The sequence below is a fragment of the Chaetomium tenue genome, assembly GCF_020726465.1.
Source record: "Chaetomium tenue strain MPI-SDFR-AT-0079 chromosome Unknown F5144scaffold_4, whole genome shotgun sequence".
NCBI classification, from domain to species: domain Eukaryota; kingdom Fungi; phylum Ascomycota; class Sordariomycetes; order Sordariales; family Chaetomiaceae; genus Chaetomium; species Chaetomium tenue.
This window is the reverse complement of record NW_027117332.1, coordinates 4,339,222-4,355,569: the sequence shown is the minus strand read 5'-3', so window position 1 is coordinate 4,355,569 and position 16,348 is coordinate 4,339,222. Positions and strand designations below refer to the sequence as shown.

At 57.4% G+C, this 16,348-nt stretch overlaps 6 protein-coding genes across 6 annotated transcripts; 3 read left to right on the top strand and 3 right to left on the bottom strand.

The window, feature by feature from the left end:
* Positions 1 to 1,213: 1,213 nt before the first annotated feature.
* Positions 1,214 to 2,944, top strand: F5144DRAFT_651065 (translocation protein Sec62-domain-containing protein; the record flags this gene model as incomplete). The annotated part of the gene is made up of 4 exons (XM_066793017.1): positions 1,214 to 1,729; positions 1,783 to 2,060; positions 2,115 to 2,681; positions 2,744 to 2,944. Exons 1-4 carry the CDS (start codon positions 1,591 to 1,593, stop codon positions 2,942 to 2,944), a joined length of 1,185 nt encoding a protein of 394 aa, XP_066643827.1. The 5' UTR covers positions 1,214 to 1,590.
* A 410-nt stretch (positions 2,945 to 3,354) lies between these two features.
* On the bottom strand, positions 3,355 to 6,514 carry F5144DRAFT_603415 (uncharacterized protein; the record flags this gene model as incomplete). Its single annotated transcript, XM_066791278.1, has 11 exons — positions 3,355 to 4,635; positions 4,684 to 4,786; positions 4,839 to 5,078; positions 5,129 to 5,228; positions 5,320 to 5,439; positions 5,491 to 5,514; positions 5,570 to 5,846; positions 5,900 to 5,910; positions 5,966 to 6,099; positions 6,157 to 6,196; positions 6,286 to 6,514. 11 exons carry the CDS (start codon positions 6,512 to 6,514, stop codon positions 3,355 to 3,357), a joined length of 2,559 nt encoding a protein of 852 aa, XP_066643826.1.
* Positions 6,515 to 8,032: 1,518 nt separating this feature from the next.
* Positions 8,033 to 9,369, top strand: F5144DRAFT_259766 (uncharacterized protein). The gene is made up of 2 exons (XM_066783526.1): positions 8,033 to 8,862; positions 8,969 to 9,369. Exons 1-2 carry the CDS (start codon positions 8,449 to 8,451, stop codon positions 9,122 to 9,124), a joined length of 570 nt encoding a protein of 189 aa, XP_066643825.1. The 5' UTR covers positions 8,033 to 8,448; the 3' UTR covers positions 9,125 to 9,369.
* Positions 9,370 to 10,578: 1,209 nt separating this feature from the next.
* F5144DRAFT_259739 (thioredoxin-like protein) lies at positions 10,579 to 13,157 on the bottom strand. The gene is made up of 3 exons (XM_066783525.1): positions 12,843 to 13,157; positions 11,186 to 12,794; positions 10,579 to 11,118 (listed from the first exon to the last, which is right to left on the bottom strand). The coding sequence occupies exons 1-3, from the start codon at positions 13,043 to 13,045 to the stop codon at positions 10,780 to 10,782; spliced, it is 2,151 nt and encodes a 716-aa protein (XP_066643824.1). The 5' UTR covers positions 13,046 to 13,157; the 3' UTR covers positions 10,579 to 10,779.
* A 418-nt stretch (positions 13,158 to 13,575) lies between these two features.
* Positions 13,576 to 15,550, top strand: F5144DRAFT_574915 (tyrosyl-DNA phosphodiesterase I). The gene is made up of 2 exons (XM_066789048.1): positions 13,576 to 14,148; positions 14,251 to 15,550. The coding sequence occupies exons 1-2, from the start codon at positions 13,738 to 13,740 to the stop codon at positions 15,466 to 15,468; spliced, it is 1,629 nt and encodes a 542-aa protein (XP_066643823.1). The 5' UTR covers positions 13,576 to 13,737; the 3' UTR covers positions 15,469 to 15,550.
* On the bottom strand, positions 15,551 to 16,271 carry F5144DRAFT_574913 (acyl-CoA-binding protein). The gene is made up of 3 exons (XM_066789047.1): positions 16,037 to 16,271; positions 15,913 to 15,980; positions 15,551 to 15,844 (listed from the first exon to the last, which is right to left on the bottom strand). The coding sequence occupies exons 1-3, from the start codon at positions 16,128 to 16,130 to the stop codon at positions 15,695 to 15,697; spliced, it is 312 nt and encodes a 103-aa protein (XP_066643822.1). The 5' UTR covers positions 16,131 to 16,271; the 3' UTR covers positions 15,551 to 15,694.
* Between the last annotated feature and the right edge of the window lie 77 nt (positions 16,272 to 16,348).

Genomic DNA, 16,348 nt, shown 5'->3' with positions numbered 1-16,348 from the left:
GTGAGGTCGCAGGGGGCGGCATCTGATAGGCTGGCGGGGCCTGGCCGAGGAACCAGTTGGCGCTTACAAAACCGGGGGGAGGGTGATGTCGCGGGCGACATGTCCCACACCCGCCGTGGGATGCTGACCAGTGACATGTCGCGAAAGGTGCCGCACTGCGTGTCATGTCTCACTCGTTTCTTGGACACCGGCCACCGTCTCGACCGCATTGCCACAAACGTCTGCGAAAGGGGGTCTCGTGGCCGTCAAGATTGGCTGGGTCTCGTGTAGCCCGATCCGCTTATTTGGCAATGGACAGAACAGATTCAGATCTGAGGGAGGCCATGCGATGGGGCGCTGCTATTCTTTCCTGAAACCGAGCCCAACGGCACGGCGGGCGTGGCCGCGACCAACGTTGGGACCTGCTGGGACCTGCTGTGGATTATGAGATCTCTTGGAAACCGGGCCAGATGGGAGACCCTTGCCCGCATGTTTCGATCTCGGTGGATGCTAGCCATCCGACAGGCAGACGCAAGGTACAAGTCTACCCGTCGCGCCGAACTGGTGGGTATTGTGTCAAAAGGGGTTTGCGCGGGAGTCCTCGGCTAGACTACCATCATGCCCTTGTGGGGAGGTTTCCCAAGTAACGTTAACAAGGGATGCCGAGTTCCAGGGGGCTGCCTCTGCCAAACATTCATTCATCAGATCAGTGTGGACTTGGTCCAGTCTGTTTGCGTTCTGTTGTTGTCAGGCCGAAGTGTGTGTGGAGCACTGGAATGCGCAAATAACTAATGCTCAGCGAAGCCACTCAAACGAGAGGGTTGCAATGGGAACCATCATTTTGGGTGAGCGAGGTGAAGGTGGCGCCGCGCTGGCTGCGTTCACATCGCGTTGCCATTTTTTAGCCGTTGAGATGGAGAGTTTTCGGACATGTCAAATGTCAAAATCCAGTGGCTCAGAGCTTGCGTGGATGAAACAAGCCGCCGAAACAAGCTTAGCGCGTCGCAGTATCGCGCACGACACACGCAATAAACGGCAGAAGCATGATTCTGAAACTGTTCAACCGCTGCAGCCGTCCATGTTGCAGAATTCGACGGCTCGGTTCGTCACTTGGGCTTCTCGAAGGGTGTCATGAGAGGGCTGAGGCACGCGGGGTGCAGGAAGCGGCAGTGGCGGAGGCTGCGGATGGAAATCAGCCCTGCAGAAAGCCCGGACCAAGCCTCCAAAATGTCTCGGCCCGGAATAATGAAAGGGCGAAATAATGAGTTACATAAGCATGGCTTGCAGCGCCAAGCTTTCTGGAGCAAGGTGCCAGGGGCACAGACCAGAAAGCTGCAGCAGGGGTTGTTCTGAGATACGTGTACGGATGTGTACCGAATAAACTTGGAGACCAGCAACCACCCACCAAGACCGACTTCGACTCGGCACGACTCGCTCCACGGCCATCGCGCAATTAACCCTCAGGACAGATCTGCGCGGAATTCGAGTTGATCCCATCACGTCGGTCGATTCGAGTTGCACTGCCTTTGAGCACAGGTGCAACACCAGCATCGGCACTTTCTCGACAGCTTCGACCTCTTCCCTAGTCGCCCTCCCCGAGTATCCGGAACGATGCAAGCCCCTCCTCCCCAGGGCCCTCCCCAGGGCGGGCAGATGCCCATGATGCCCAGCCCGGAGCAGATTGCCCACATGCAACGACAGCTTGCCATTGATGCCGAGAAGATGGGCTTGACCGTGCCGCAGTTCATTGGTGAGATCACCGTCCGATAGCGATACGTGTTCGACCCGAGCTAACGGTCGCAGAACATCTCAAGCGACAGGCACAGGAGCGGATGCAAGCGCAGCAGCAGCAACAGCAGCAGCAAGGTCAAGAAGGCGAACACCAACACCAGCACCAACACCAGCATCAGCACCCCCACCCTCACCAACATCAACACCAACACCCGCCCCAGGGCCAACAACAGCCGATAGTGCCGGGACCGCCCAATCCCGTTGCCATTGCTCTCGCCAAGTTCCTACGTGGCCAGAGCCTCAAGCCGCGCACCTGCATTCTGAATGGCGAGCGCAAGGACATGTTCAGAGTAAGCCCACTTCACCCCGCCCTTCGCCACCCGCGCCATCACTAACCGGCCTAGGTCAAACGCGCCCTCCGCGCCCTCCAGTCGGATGCCTACAAGGCCGCGCGCAAGAAGAACCCCGCGCTCCCGGAGATCACGGACCGCGCATCGCTCGAGAACACCTTCAAGCTCCTCCCGCTCTCGATGCTGGCGCTGCGCGTGGTCAAGTCGGACCCGCACGAGGGCCACGACCACGGCCCGCCGGCCAAGAAGCAGGGCAAGCGCACCAAGGGCCTGTGGACGGTGCGCATCGAGCCGCAGCAGGAGGCCGGCGACGATATGTACTACGTCTGGTTGTGGGAGGGCAGCCAGGTCATGCGCAAGGTGTATGCCGCCTTGGCCCTGGCCGCCATCTTCGCCGTCGTCTGCTACCCGCTGTGGCCCGTCAAGCTGCGCCAGGGAGGGTACTACCTCAGCTGGGCCTTCCTGTGCTTCATGGGCTTGTTCTTTGCCATGGCCATCTTCCGCGTTATCCTCTTCTGCATCACCTACTTCATCCTGTCGCCCGGTTTCTGGCTGTTCCCCAACCTGTGGGAGGACGTTTCGGTCGTGGACAGCTTCAAGCCTGTTTGGGCGTGGCACGAGGTGAGTTTTCTCCATTTGTATGTTGACTATGTTTCCAATGCATGATGCTGACCGTCCCCCAGCCCGCCGCCGCCAAGAAAAAGAAGAAGACCAAGAAGTCGGCCAGCGGTTCCGCAGCTGCCGGCGCGACATTCTCTGGCGCGACTGGACAGCCGGCCCCCGCAAGTGCTACCACGACTGCAACTTCTACACAGATCGCCACTGGCCTGCAACAACGCAGCTATATGGCGCCAAGGGTTGAGGAATTGGAAGACGACGAGTGATTGCGGGTTGTGGCGTCCGGTGTGGTGCTTGGGGGGTGGAGGCTCGCTGGCCAGGGGGCCCACACATATATGTATCTTTAAAAAAGTTCTGCGCTGCCGGCCTGGTAGTGCAGGATGGGTTTCGAACGGCATGTCGGGTGGTCATGAATGGAATACCTGGGTTTCTGTAACACTGGCTGGCGGAACTGCGCAAGCGTGTTTGCCGGCCCCTCCACATTATGCTTTTAATATCTTCACTCAGCGAAGTGATGCCAAAAGATCGAGCTTAGATAACTCCTATCCTGCCGAAGTAACTACATACCCTAGAGACATCGCCGTCAGCGCGCCGTGTGCTATCCAGTTATCCTGTCCCCAACGCACAACACCCAACCCCAACCCCAACCCACCACATAACACCCCCCGCCCCTCCCTCACGTATACAACTCATCCGTCAGCGTATTCAACGCCAACCCATCCTTCGCCAAATCATCCACCCCCACCAAAAACTGCAACGGCATCTCCACCAACGTCCCCCTCACCCCACCCAGCCACTCCTTCAACTCGCGCACACCCCCCGGGAAATCCCCCGGCCGCACATGCCCGTAGTCCACCTTGCCCTGCTTGTACCCCTCGGCCGCCTGCTCGGCCGTCTCCCCCGGCATGACAAAGTACCGCGAGAAGAGCCGGTCGTAGTCGTCCCACGTGCGCATCTCGTCGTCGGGAACCGCGTGGAACGCCCGTCGGAAGATTTCGGTGTTGCGCCGGGCTGTGCTGCGCCAGAGGTCGAGGAATCCGCGCGCGAGCGGGTCTTGGACCAGGCGGTCCGCGGGTGAGTCCCAGTCGTAGTCGTTGGTCGGGGGGCCGTGCGTGACGGGGGTCCAGTTGCGCGTGGGGGTGCCGGGGGGTTGGTGCGGGAGCAGGCCGAGGTGCTTGCGGAAGAGCTGGCGGCGGAGGGAGGTGGCGAAGGCGGAGGCGGTGTAGACGTGCCCGGCCATGGTGGAGCGCACCGGGGTGGGGTCCTCGATGATGACGGCGATTTCGCTGTCGTGGTTGCCGAGCTGGGAGCGGTCGTTGAGGTTGGCGGAGCCGCAGATGACGAGCTGATCGTCGGCGATGAGGACCTTGCTGTGGATGTAGAGCTGTTCGGAGACGAAGGCGTTGAGCTCGTCTTCGGGTGAGCCGGACCAGGGCACGCTGCGCAGGTCGGGGCCGTTTTCCATGTAGCAGGCAGAGACAGAGTTCCAGGTTTGGTCCGAGAGGTGGCTGGCGGCTTCTTGGTAGCGGCGGTATTGGCTGTCGCCGTGGCTGCCTCCTTCGTAGCGCTCGTTGTACTCGCGCTGGGCCTCCCCGTAGCGCACGCCGCTTTCGCGTTCTGCGCGGCCCATGATGGCGCTCGAGTTGATGCGGTCGTAGCTGCGCAGGTTGTAGAAGTTGATGTACTTGTGGGGGTCCTGAACCCCTGAGCTCCGCAGCGTCTCGATGATGCTGCTGCCGCCGCGGTTGATCGAGTCGTACTGGAACTCCATGATGGCCCTGGTGCCGAGGGCGCCCTCGGACTTGAGGTCTCCAGCAAAGGCGGGAACGGCAGGCATCATGACGATGATATGGAACTCTTCGTTGTTCTGGTGGGCGCGGACAATGCGGTCCACAATGGCCCGGCCAATTCTGTTGCTCACCGGCTTTTGCTTGTCTGACGTGGCGGTGATGAAGAACTGTGGAAGTTAGTGCCCATCCGACGACACCAGTGACAATGGACAAACCTGGTTCTCGATGTAGACAAAGTGTCTGGCGTTCTTGATGGCCTCGATGTAGGCGTTGGCGATCGAATGCTCTGTGCTTGTACCCATCGACCACTTACAGACGCTGCTCGGGTTAGCATGGCGGGTAATGGCATTTTTGTTCCAGACATGCATACCTTCTGGTCAGTTGGATATGGGCGCCATCACTTTCGCGGTGCGGCGCGGCGCGAGGTGCTTCTCCCTCGTCCCCAAGGAAGCGGTGCATGTGCCGCGAGAAGCGGTTCTGCAGCCCGCCAAAGTAGTCCTCGCCATCACCCAAGAGGTGGCTCTCCGCGCCTCGATGCGCCTGCGGTGCCTGCAGAAGCTGGTACTTTCCAATGTCCCGCGTGCTGTACTTCTTGTTGAAGATGAAGTTCCTGGGGAGAGATCAGCACAACTCTGGAAATTCCAGGCTATGGACACTTACCATCGCTGGGTAAAGTGGATGGCCAAGCTGTCTACGATGGGTCCTGAAAGGCTGATGCTGATATCCGACCATCCCATCCGGGAGCTCTTGGTGCGGTCGACTAGACTTTTGTCAGTCGGGGATCAAAAAAAGGCAAAATCTAAAACCAGTTAGGGGAGGGGGGGGTGGAAGGGGGTAAAGAAAAAGCGCACGTTTGTTATTCTCCCACTTCTCGACATCCTCAAAGTCGTAGATCCTGGCGTTGTTGTAGTCTTGCCCAGGAAACACAAGATCATCCATGTTGCCGGGATGGGCGTCGGCGATGGGATGGCCTAACTCGTAAGCACGGTTTCATACACCCGGTCTGGGCTGGCATAACCTACTGTTTGTGTCCCATCTCCCAAAGCCTACAACGGTCAGGTCAGCACATAATCTCGCAATGTCCTTCTACACATAACTTACACATATCCAGGCCACCCATGAATGCCAATTTCCCGTCGATGAGGCAGAGCTTCTCATGGTGGGAATAGAACAGGACGATGTCATCTGCGGTGCCGTAGAGTGACTTGACGGCATCCTGGGACGCCCTGGCAAGGTCGAACGTCTTCAGGCTAAAATTCTGCAGGCTGGAATGGAGCTCTTGGAGACCCGTGACGAAGTCATTGCCGCTGTGGTGGTGGTCGGGGTGGCGGAAGACCTTGATGTTGGGATGGAGGGCTTCCAGAGCATGCTTGGTGTGCTGCGGGCTGTCAGTGTCATCCAGGGATCAAGATGTGTGGTCCGCTATCCTACTATCGAATTCACTGTTCTTCTTGTCAGTTCTGGCCCGCCGTACATGACCCAAAGGGGACTGCTCACATGTCAAAGCCTGGGGCACCTCCTTGTACACAATTACGTAGACCTTTACGCCGCGCTCAGCCGCGGCCTGAAGCATCTTATCCAGGCGGTAGCGCTCATTGCGGGCAGGGGGGCGACGCAGGTACAGTTCCGGGCTGCAGAGTGTCAACCAAGGTCACGGCCTCTCGGCTTATCGCGGGTAGCAGAATTACCTCAGCCACCAGTCCAGGATGTAGATGTATTCTCGAGCCTCTGAGCACGTGGGGTTAGCGCCAAGGGTGTGTGATGGGATGGGGGTCGCCAAGTGAATGATGTGAAAGCGCAGGTGGTAGCGTACATACCTTCCAGGGCCATGGAGACGGCCCAGAAATACGAGGCGCCGTCGACATACCACTTGGGGTGACCCGAACTCTGAGGAGCGAATGAGCAGTATCGGTTGGTGCCGTACTCGGCGTGGGCATCGTCCTCGTGACACTCATGGCCATCATGGGTATGCGAATGCCTCTCTTCGCCGGGCAGGAATTCCTCAATGCCCTGTTTGGCCTTGCGAAGCAGCGAATGGAAGTCCATGGCTTCGGTGTCGAAGTCGGGTCAAGGGCAAATCTCGGCGTGGGCAACTGCGGCAACTGCGGGGCAATCGAGAAAGAAAACGGAAAATGCAGGGAAGACGGGGAGCCCGTGAGGTCGGGATTGTGAAACGGAGGGTAGCGTGACCCGACAGGACTAAATACTACCAGGATGGTATGTAGGTATTGCTGCGAAAGACAACGTCGCAAATCTTGGAAAGCCGAATCTGGTTGTATCTGACCTGCTTGGTTTTGGGAATTGAGATGGTGTTCTAGTTTCGTTTAGTCACTCGGGTTCCTTGCATTATCCCCCCTCAGTCTACCCTACCCCTGAGTCGAGTGAAGTCGTAAGAGCTGACTGCGTCGCCGGCATGAACTAGAAGGGGCATGGCCAATGGGAACCCGGGCATTCAGCTGCTGTTTGCCTGAGCCGGCCGGGATTCCGCTGCTTGGTGGAGAGCTACCCCATTCCGTCCACGGCATCCCACCCAAGAGCCGGCCATCTTTGGGTTGCCAGTCCGGGTCCATTCGATCGCGCTCACGGCATGGCATGTGAGATAGGGCTGAGAAGGAATCCACCTCGGCAAGGCAAGGCTTAATTAATTGACTGGTCTCGTGCATGTTTTGGTGCTGTGACTGACGACGGTAGAGAGTTCGAAAGTACTTCGTAGCCTATCATAGATGGGATGGGTCAATCGCAAAACCAACCAAGGCCGGCATCGCAGAGTTTGGCTGCCCGGAGGTGGCTCGCATTTGGTCCTCCATATCGGCTATTCCGGGTTGGTGTAGCCATCGCCTGCTATGCACATATTAGGTATTATCCATGGATGTTACACGAATGAAAGAGAGAACACCCTCTCGTGGTGGCTTGGTTCGGTGAAGCGGTCAAAAAGTGTGGTGACGCTAAAACTGACAACCCCCTGTCATTTCAATCTTTTCTTTGCCGCGGGTACCCCCGTGCTAAAAGTCTTGGGGCGTCAGTTCCCGCGCAAGCCACAACACCCGCTGCACTTGACCGTGTGGAAACCCGGGAATGGCCCCATTCAGCCTTAGGGCGGGACGTTCTTTCCCCTGGCGGTGCCTGCGTTAACAGCGGCAGCGGGCATCTCACTGCAGGTTTCTTCTGGGCCCAACCTAACAAATCGAGCCACCTTCATGCATTCCAGGTTCCCGCTTCTGCACCGCTGCTGCATCGGCTTGTCACCCTGCAGAACTCGACAAGGACAACAGGTAGACCGGTGAGCCGACCTGCAAAGTTCGTGCATCAGAGTTGCGATATAACATTATAAAGGTACGGAAACCACCGTTCTCAACATGGGTACCGAGCCTAAAAGTGTGACGGTGATGAACCCCCCATCCACTACCCCCGTTCTAACCTAGAACCACCCCAATACTCCCCCCAATCACCCCCAATCTTCGATTTGGGAACCTTCCACCCTCCCACCGAGGGGGAAAAAAGCAAAAATCTTCAACCCACCATCCCGCTGTGAGACATTTTCAAGACCCTTAGTTATCCGGTGTCGGCGCCATACACACAATTGGCCGAGTGCTAAGTTTTTCCCTTTTGCCCCGCAGACCACTCTCGAGGGTAGCTGTGCACAACCCATTGACGCTCTCAAAGAGGAAAGGAGGGGGGTGTGAAGGACAGGGGGGACATGACATTGGCGCGGTAATGCCACTGAAGAGTCGTCGTGGTCTCAGAAGAGAGTCATCTCGTTGCTGCGGTGTATCCTGCTATTAGCCGTTACATCATTGTTGGGGCATCCCTCTCACCAACGTCCCTGGTCTTGTTCTCGAGACGACCTTACATTCACTCACCTTGCATCCGTGAACGGACGGTATCAACGGAGGCTACCCACGAAGGCAAGTCCCTAGAGAAGGAAAGACGAGAGAAAAGAAAAAGGAGGAAACCCCCGAAAAAGAAAACCGAAGCCCACCATGACGTCCACCTCCATGACGTACACCTTCTCGCCCGAGCAGCACGGGCACCTCGTCCCCTACATCGCCGCCCTACACGCCTCATGCATCACCCAGGACCACATGGTCGGACCCTTCCTACCGCCGCTCACCAACGAGAAACTCCTGCCGTGGTGGCGGGAGCGCATCGCCGAGGCCGCCGGCGCCACCCGCATCATCGTGCTGCTGCTGCCCGAGACCAAGCCCGGCAAGAAGCCCCTGGGCACCGACCTGCGCGGGCTCGCCATGCTCAAGCTCGCCGAGACCGAGACGGGGTCCTTCCGCGGCCACATCGATGCCGTGCTGGTCGACCGCCGCCACCGCCGCCAGGGCGGCGCGCGCTCGTTGGTTGCCGCGCTGGAGTATGAGGCGGCGAAGAAGGGGCGCTCGTTGCTGGTGCGTTTTTTTCTTGCTTTTATGAAGGGGGTTGGGACTGGGGGTGGTGGGCGGTGGTGGTTGTTGTTTTGTTTGTTCTGAGTGCTAACTGCTAACTGCCGGGCAGCTCGTCGACACCGAGACGGACAGCGTGGCCGAGATGGCCTTCAAGAAGCTGGACTACACCGAGATCGGCAAGGTGCCACACTTCAGTCGGGCACTGCCGAACGGGAAGAAGGGCGAAACCTTCTTCTACAAGGAGTTTCTGCCGTCCTCATCATAGTTGGTTGGGCTGTGTGGCGGGTGCTTCCAGGTGTTGTGTGTCCCTTCCGCTTGCTGGGCGTTGGTGGTGATGGAGGGTTCTAGATGGACGAGGCCCACGCTTCTGCAGGATTTCTTGCTCTTTTATGATATTTTCTCCCACTTCCGCTGAAATTCCTTGGCTACAGAGTTTTATGTTTGAGATTTGACAAAAGAAAAGTCTGCATTCTATTCTTCTCTCTCCGAGCATCCGTTTCCTACGACAGACACACAGGCCCATATCTTCTGTACATACAACCATATAAGAGAGCTTCACGATCCGGTACCTTAGACGTCTCTTTTAAAGCATGCGTTGCTTCTATTCATCAACATTCCCCACGATGTCGAATGCCGGACCCGCCGGACCTCGCCATAGGGCAGCTTCTCCTGCGGCCCGTTTCGCGGCCTGCCCGACCCAGCATGTCACTCGTCCACCAAACACCACCCTCTGGCGTTAGTGGCAGTTTTGTAATATGCAGGCAGGCTATGGAGATACAATTGACGAATTAGACGCTGCACTCGAGATAACTGAGCGGCTCGCCTCTGCAGCTATCCGTTGGCATGTTGCCCCTGACCACTCGCTCGCTGCTCATCGGAGTTTACCTGTGGATTGTATTTTACTCCCAACTTCCGACATAACAATTCATTGTATGTCTTAAACTTGGCTGTTTCGTTCCCGACGGTCTGGTAGTCAGCGGGCACAAAACATTGTGGCTTGGACCAACCTTGACTGATTCTGACACATCAGGATCATGTCTCATCCTGGCCTCGAAAAAGGCCGAGAGAATGCGCGGTACCAGACACAACCAGAGTCTAATAAGCCCCCATGATATCTATCCCAGAACCAATCAACAAATATAGCAAAGCTTTGAGCTCAAGGGTATAATCCTGAAGAGTCATCACAGTCCATCATAACCTCTGTTAAACATGCCCGCGTCGCCTTGTAACCCCAACCCAACTAGCTACGAAGTATCCTGACCAGCCCCCGATCTCGGCGGCCCTGGAATGTAGCAATGTAGCACCCGATATCCGCCGTGCATCTGAGCATCTGACACGAGGTCTCACAACCTAGCGCCAACCAATGCAAAAACATCCCGACCAGCTAGCCAAATGCAGGCCAACCCGACGGGGCCGGCCAGTGTGAAAACTGTGGTCAGCCGCTGTGCTCGACGGCAGTGGGAAACAATCTAACCGAGAAATGCAGATCGATGTTGCGTACGAGGTAAACCGACACATTACCAACAGCTACGATCATGACAACGTACCGCCACGGCCACAGCCAAACCCGTAAACCAAAAACTCCATGTCTACCTACATACAACACACCAGCCAGAGTAAGCGCAAACAGAAAAAAAAAAAAAACAGTTCAACAGAGGAGCGCCTCTAAGCCAGGAATAAGATATTAGTATGCAACACCAGCGGCCTGACACCTCACCCCCCTCCCCACCAACCAACCAACCAACCAACATTCACTTGTCCAGACACCCAAGAAAAGCCGTCGCCATCAAGCCAGGTGTTATACACACACCATGTATACGGGGAAAAAAGACCAAATTATCCGTCCGAAGCCCAGCCCCGACCCATGCCACCGCACCGCACCGCGTCCATCCCATCCCATCCATCATCCAAGCTTTTCAACTAGTCCACCTTGTTGCCGTTAGCCGACACGCCCAAGAGCGGCGCCCCCCTGTTAGCGGGCTCGTCGAGGCGGAAGTGGCCGCCCCTCGTCTTCCTTATCCTACCGCGGAGGAGGGAGAGGCAGCCGAAGGCGATGCCCAGGACGCAGCCCGAGCTGAGGTAGGGGTGCTCCTTGAAGGTGGTCTTGACGTCGAAGACGATCTTCTCGAAGAAGCCGATGGTGAGCTTGGGCTTGAGCTTGGGCGGGTTGGCCGTGACCTTGTTGATGGTCTCGAGGATCGAGGTGCGCGACGGCACGATCGGGTTGCCCGTGCTGGTCTGGTCCCAGTAGCGCCGGTTCTGGAAGGGGGGCTAGTTAGTATTTTGCTTGGTCCACGCGGTGCAGAGATTGACCAGGCAGACTTACATCCTCGTCGTTAATAATCACCCTGTCGCCGTCCTTGATGTCAATGCCGTATGTGGTGCGGATCCACTTCCGCCAAAAGGCACCATCGACCCACGCAAACGTCACTTCTTTGCGATCCGACCGGTCCATGTTGATTCTAATGTTCTTTGCATTACGAGCCGCCCGGTGGTCGTCGCGGTCCTCGGCCTCCTCGATGCGCAGCTGCTTGGCGTCACGCAACTCTTGGCGCTCGAGCTGGAACAGCTGGATCTGCTTGTCCATCCACTCGTTGGCCGCGCTCTTCATCTCCCGGATGGCGCCCTGGAACGAGTCTTGGTTCTCTCTGTTCAAGATTCCAAGGACGACGATCCTGCCATCCATGACCTCGCGCGCGTTGGAGGCAGTGAGCTCCGGCACCAGAGGCAGCCAGACGGACTTGACCCAGTTCATCAACAGATGGGTCTCGCGCATCTCCCTCGGGCTGAGGGGGGGGTAGTAGGTAGCCCGCCCTTCGCGCGCCACAAGCAGCCGCGGCCACGTGGTGATCTTGAACCGGTCGTACAACTTAGGATCCCGGGTCCTGACCAGCTTTCCGCGACCGATCAGGCTCAGGGGCAAACGCTCGAGCGCATTGAAATCCTCGGTCGTGGTGGCGTGGTCGTAGAAGTACAGGAAGATGACCTCCTCCTTCTCCTCGAGAGCCTTGAACGACTCAGCATCGACGTCTTGAATGCCGCTCGCCAGATCGATGGCCTTTTCGGCGTACTGGATAAAGTCACCCAAGCCACGGAGGCCCTGGTATTCGACGCGCTCGCCACCCCTGAAGAAAAGGAAGGTGGGATAACCCTTGACGCCGACGTTCTTGCAAAGCTGGGGGTCGGCATCGCAGTTGACTTCACCGATATTGAGCCGGCCCTTGACCTCCTTGGCTAGCTGCTCCCAGTTCGGCTTGATGCTCAGGCAGTGGTGGCACCACGGCGCATAGAACTTAACAAACCAGGGTTCGTGTGTCTTAGTCACCAAACTCTTGAAAGTATCCGCCGTCAGGGCCACCGAGATGCCGTTAGGATTCGGTGCCGTCTTCGGTGTCAGGATCTTCTGCTGGGGTGGGTTGTAGGCAACCGCGGCGTACTTCGGGCTCGTTGTCTCTTCGGGCTGGGCCGGCGCCTGGGGCATCGGTGGAGCAGGGGCTACTTTGCGCTTCTCCTCGCCCTTCTCATCCGTCGTGCTCTTCGCGTCCGGTTCGCCCTTGTCGGCCGGTCTGCTGTTTACGGGGGCGGTCGAGTCGGCGCCTGGTTCCGGCAACTCAAGCGTAGCCGGGCGTGTCCCCGGCTTGGCCTTCTCCAGGGCATCCTCCACCGCGCCGCTCAAGACGCTCATGCTCTTGACACCCTTGAAGGTGACAACTGGTTCGCCATCCTCGTAGAGGATGGTGCTTGGCCATGACGAGACTTTATGCTTTCCGCACAGGTCGTTGTATGCGACGCAGTTGATATCGGCGAATCGGAAGCTGTAAAAATCGGTAAAGTCGGCGTCCTTGGGGGCGCTCCCGGCGGGCGACGAGGTGTAGTAGAATTCGTACAACGTCTGGAATGTCGGAGCATAATCGATACAATGCGGGCAGTACGGGCTGGGGACATCAGCACGCGTGACATGTAGCGTGGGACAAACTAGTTACCTGTAATGCTTGACCAGCAAGTACTTGGACGCCTTATGCTCTTTCTCCCAGTTGTCGGGGGTCAGCTCGAGCATCGGCGGGACCTTTTTCCCATTGAATTGCGTGGCTTCCCGGGGCGGCTCCTCCTCCTCGTCCAGGTCTGGCGATTGCCCAACGACCAGCGCAGCCGCTCCAAACAGCAATGTTAAGTTGAAGAGCCGCATCTTGTCGCCCCTCCTTTTTATAGCGTGACGAAGCCAGAAATAATGGCCCTACGCCGGCACAAATTGCAGGCGGACCACGGTGTTGGTTCGCAACCAGTATCGAAATTGGTTGTCGGCGAAAGCTTATCGAGGCCGAGGGCCTAGCCAGGCATCGGGAACACTGTGGGAACCGACAGCTCGGGCGCTGGGACAAGACAGTTCCGGCTCGAGTGATACGGATACCAGATGGTGAATACGGCAGATGTTGCTCTCTCTAAAATCTCGGGCCGGCCTTATCTCGTTTTAGGGGGTCATAACTCGTGGGCGGTGCCAAATGCAGCAAATGAGGATGCGTTCAGGGGACGATTCGTTACCACGAGTCAAGATTTCCGACACGTTTGTTACTGCAGTCTGGCCAGGTCTACGGCGTGCCGCCTCAATTTCCAGGCATTTGCCCAGCCACTAGCGCCGCACCAGAAGGATTTCCCACGACCAAGAAAACGCAAACAATCCATTTTCCCTGTCTTGCAACGGCTCCAGATGGCGGCCAGCTGGCAGCCGATGCCAAGGAACTGCTTGACAATAGAAGGCAGCCAGCACCCCGTCACCACAACACTCCATCATCACCTCAAGCTCAAACATCATCGAAATCTTTAACCAAATCACTTCCAAAACAACTTGTTTTCTGCCCGCCATTCGCTCTTCAAGGAAACATGGATCGGCTAAGAAAAACGCCGGCGCCTCTCGACGACTGTGACGAAACGACAGGGAAGACGCCAGCGTCTCTCACATGCCCCGTTAGCCCACCGCTGAAAAGGCGTCGACTTGCGGCATCGCCGCAGCAAAATAAACATGTTGGATCACCATCAGTGCCAAATCGCGTGTTTAAATCTCCATTCCAACTTACAAAGATTCGGGACCTGCCTCCAGAGATGAACAAGGATACAATCACTCTCCAGGACATATTGGGCGATCCACTAATTGCAGAGTGCTGGGAGTTTAACTATCTCCATGACATAGATTTTCTCATGTCTGCCTTTGACGAAGATGTTCGCCATCTCGTCAAGGTTCATGTGGTTCATGGGTTTTGGAAGAGAGAAGACCCAAACCGACTAAAGCTCCAGGTAGGCAGGCCTTCCATTCTCTACGGCAGGTTCAAGTGAATAGAGCTGCCTTCTCTTTTACCTTGCCCATCTCTCTTTTCCTTGAGTCCTAACATCCCACAGGGAGCGGCATCCCGCCTCCCAAATGTCACCCTTCACAGTGCCTTTCTCCCCGAGGTATTTGGGACCCATCATTCAAAGATGATGATTCTCATCCGGCACGATGAGACAATTCAGATCGTTATTCATACAGCAAACTTGATCGTCCGTGACTGGACAAACATGAGCCAAGCTGTCTGGCTCTCTCCGAGGCTTCCCCTTATGAAGCCTTTACAACAAGATGTTAGCTCGGAGGAAGCCAAGGTCGGTAGCGGAGCCAAGTTTAAGATCGACTTCCTCAACTACCTCCGAGCCTACGACACCCGTAGGACCACCTGCAAGCCAGTAATTCAACAATTATCCCTGTACGACTTTTCAGAAATCCGAGGCTCCCTCATCGCCAGCGTACCAGGTCGACACATATTCGACGAAGACACACCCACTTGGTGGGGCTCGGCAGCAATGAGTCGAGCCCTCGAGGCCGTCCCTATCTCCTCAAAAAAACCCGAGATCGCCATTCAGACTTCATCCATCGCGACATTGGGAGGAACGGACACCTGGCTCAAGAACACTTTATTCCGCTCCCTGAGAGGTGGGCGAAGCACCACCCCTCTCGCCCAACGACCGTCGTTCAAAGTCGTCTTCCCGACCCCGGACGAAATCCGCAAATCCCTCGACGGGTACAACTCCGGCGGCTCCATCCACACCAAGACCCAGTCGCCACAACAGGCCAGCCAGCTCACATACCTCCGACCCATGTTCTACCACTGGGCCAACGACTCGGCCAAGGGCGCGCCCCTCCCCTACGGCCACATCCCCAAAGAAGCCGGCCGGAAACGGGCCGCGCCACACATCAAAACCTACATCCGCTACAGCGGTTCCGGCCCATTTCCGCCCACCGTCGACTGGGCGCTGCTCACGTCGGCGAACCTGTCCAAGCAGGCGTGGGGCGATGCGCCCAATATTCGGAGCGAGGTGCGCGTCGCGTCGTACGAGATTGGCGTACTGGTCTGGCCGGAGCTGTACGGCGAGGGCGCGACCATGGTGCCGACGTTCCTGACGGATTCGTTGGCGGAGGGGGAGGGGGAAATGCGGGATGGGACGGCCGCCGCTGCGGCGGTGGCGCTGCGCATGCCGTATAACTTGCCTCTGCAGGCGTATGGGGAGGGGGAGGTGCCGTGGGTGGCGACGGAGAAGCATTTGGAGCCGGACTGGATGGGGCGGGCTTGGGAGCCGGATTAGGTGAATTTCACCTCTTTGGATGTCTAGGTAGGGAGGTGGTTGTGTGGCCGGGGTCACTGCGCGAGTGGAAAAAGGTGGGAAAGGGGGTGATTTCCCCGGAGGAACACAGTACTCGCTTGCTACGGACGCAGAAAGCTCAATGCCAGTGTCTGGCTGCCATGATTGCCACAAAAAGATGTCTATTCATGTGCGCAGTTCCTTCCCCCCGGCCCAAGTATCGCATCTATTACTGGCCGACAGCCTCAGGCTGCTTGTTCGCGTCGAACCCGTACGTGGTCTTCATCTCCTCGACCTTGGCGACATATTTCTCCTGGGCCTGCTCGACCGTGATGCCGTCGTCAACGGCCTTTTGCCACGCCTTCAACTTGGCCTTGCCCTGTGGTGTGTGTTAGTTTGTTTCGGGTGTATTTTCCGGATACGGAAAGGGGGCGGGTGAGGGCTTGCCTTGAGGTCGAACATGCCCGGCGCGGGAGCCTTCTCGACATCCTCGCCGGTTCCGATCTTGTAGAGGGCTACCGTGGCATGTTAGCGAGTGTCGGTGCAAAACGATACGACGGTCCGGACGCACCGTAAAGGTCGAGGAGGTCCTCGTTGCTCGGCTTTGAGGTCAGCTGCTTGCTCTCCTCGGCAGCCTTCTTGAATGCTTCGCTTTGGGTAGCCATCTTGATGGAATTCTGCGTTCTGCTTGGTCGTTCTTGTTCGGGATCTTGGTGGAAACAAGTCTTGTTTGCAATGGCTGATGTTGTTGAGGAGACCACAAGGGTTTGTTGGGGGTTGGCGGGGTCAGGGGGGATTAAGCGCGGGGTTCTGAGCTGGCAAGGGAGGGGCAGCTTGTGACCGAGTTTGGAGCGTGGTTGCTCCACTGCCAAGGCCGGTGTGA

Coding starts and splice junctions, on each gene's coding strand:
- F5144DRAFT_259766 (XM_066783526.1), top strand. CDS start 8,449: ATGACGTCCACCTCCATGACGTACACCTTCTCGCCCGAGCAGCACGGG. Junction 8,863..8,968: donor AGAAGGGGCGCTCGTTGCTG/GTGCGTTTTTTT, acceptor ACTGCCGGGCAG/CTCGTCGACACCGAGACGGA.
- F5144DRAFT_259739 (XM_066783525.1), bottom strand. CDS start 13,045: ATGCGGCTCTTCAACTTAACATTGCTGTTTGGAGCGGCTGCGCTGGTC. Junction 12,795..12,842: donor TTGCTGGTCAAGCATTACAG/GTAACTAGTTTG, acceptor TGATGTCCCCAG/CCCGTACTGCCCGCATTGTA. Junction 11,119..11,185: donor TGATTATTAACGACGAGGAT/GTAAGTCTGCCT, acceptor CCCCCCTTCCAG/AACCGGCGCTACTGGGACCA.
- F5144DRAFT_574915 (XM_066789048.1), top strand. CDS start 13,738: ATGGATCGGCTAAGAAAAACGCCGGCGCCTCTCGACGACTGTGACGAA. Junction 14,149..14,250: donor CAAACCGACTAAAGCTCCAG/GTAGGCAGGCCT, acceptor AACATCCCACAG/GGAGCGGCATCCCGCCTCCC.
- F5144DRAFT_574913 (XM_066789047.1), bottom strand. CDS start 16,130: ATGGCTACCCAAAGCGAAGCATTCAAGAAGGCTGCCGAGGAGAGCAAG. Junction 15,981..16,036: donor GGACCTCCTCGACCTTTACG/GTGCGTCCGGAC, acceptor ATGCCACGGTAG/CCCTCTACAAGATCGGAACC. Junction 15,845..15,912: donor CGGGCATGTTCGACCTCAAG/GCAAGCCCTCAC, acceptor CACACACCACAG/GGCAAGGCCAAGTTGAAGGC.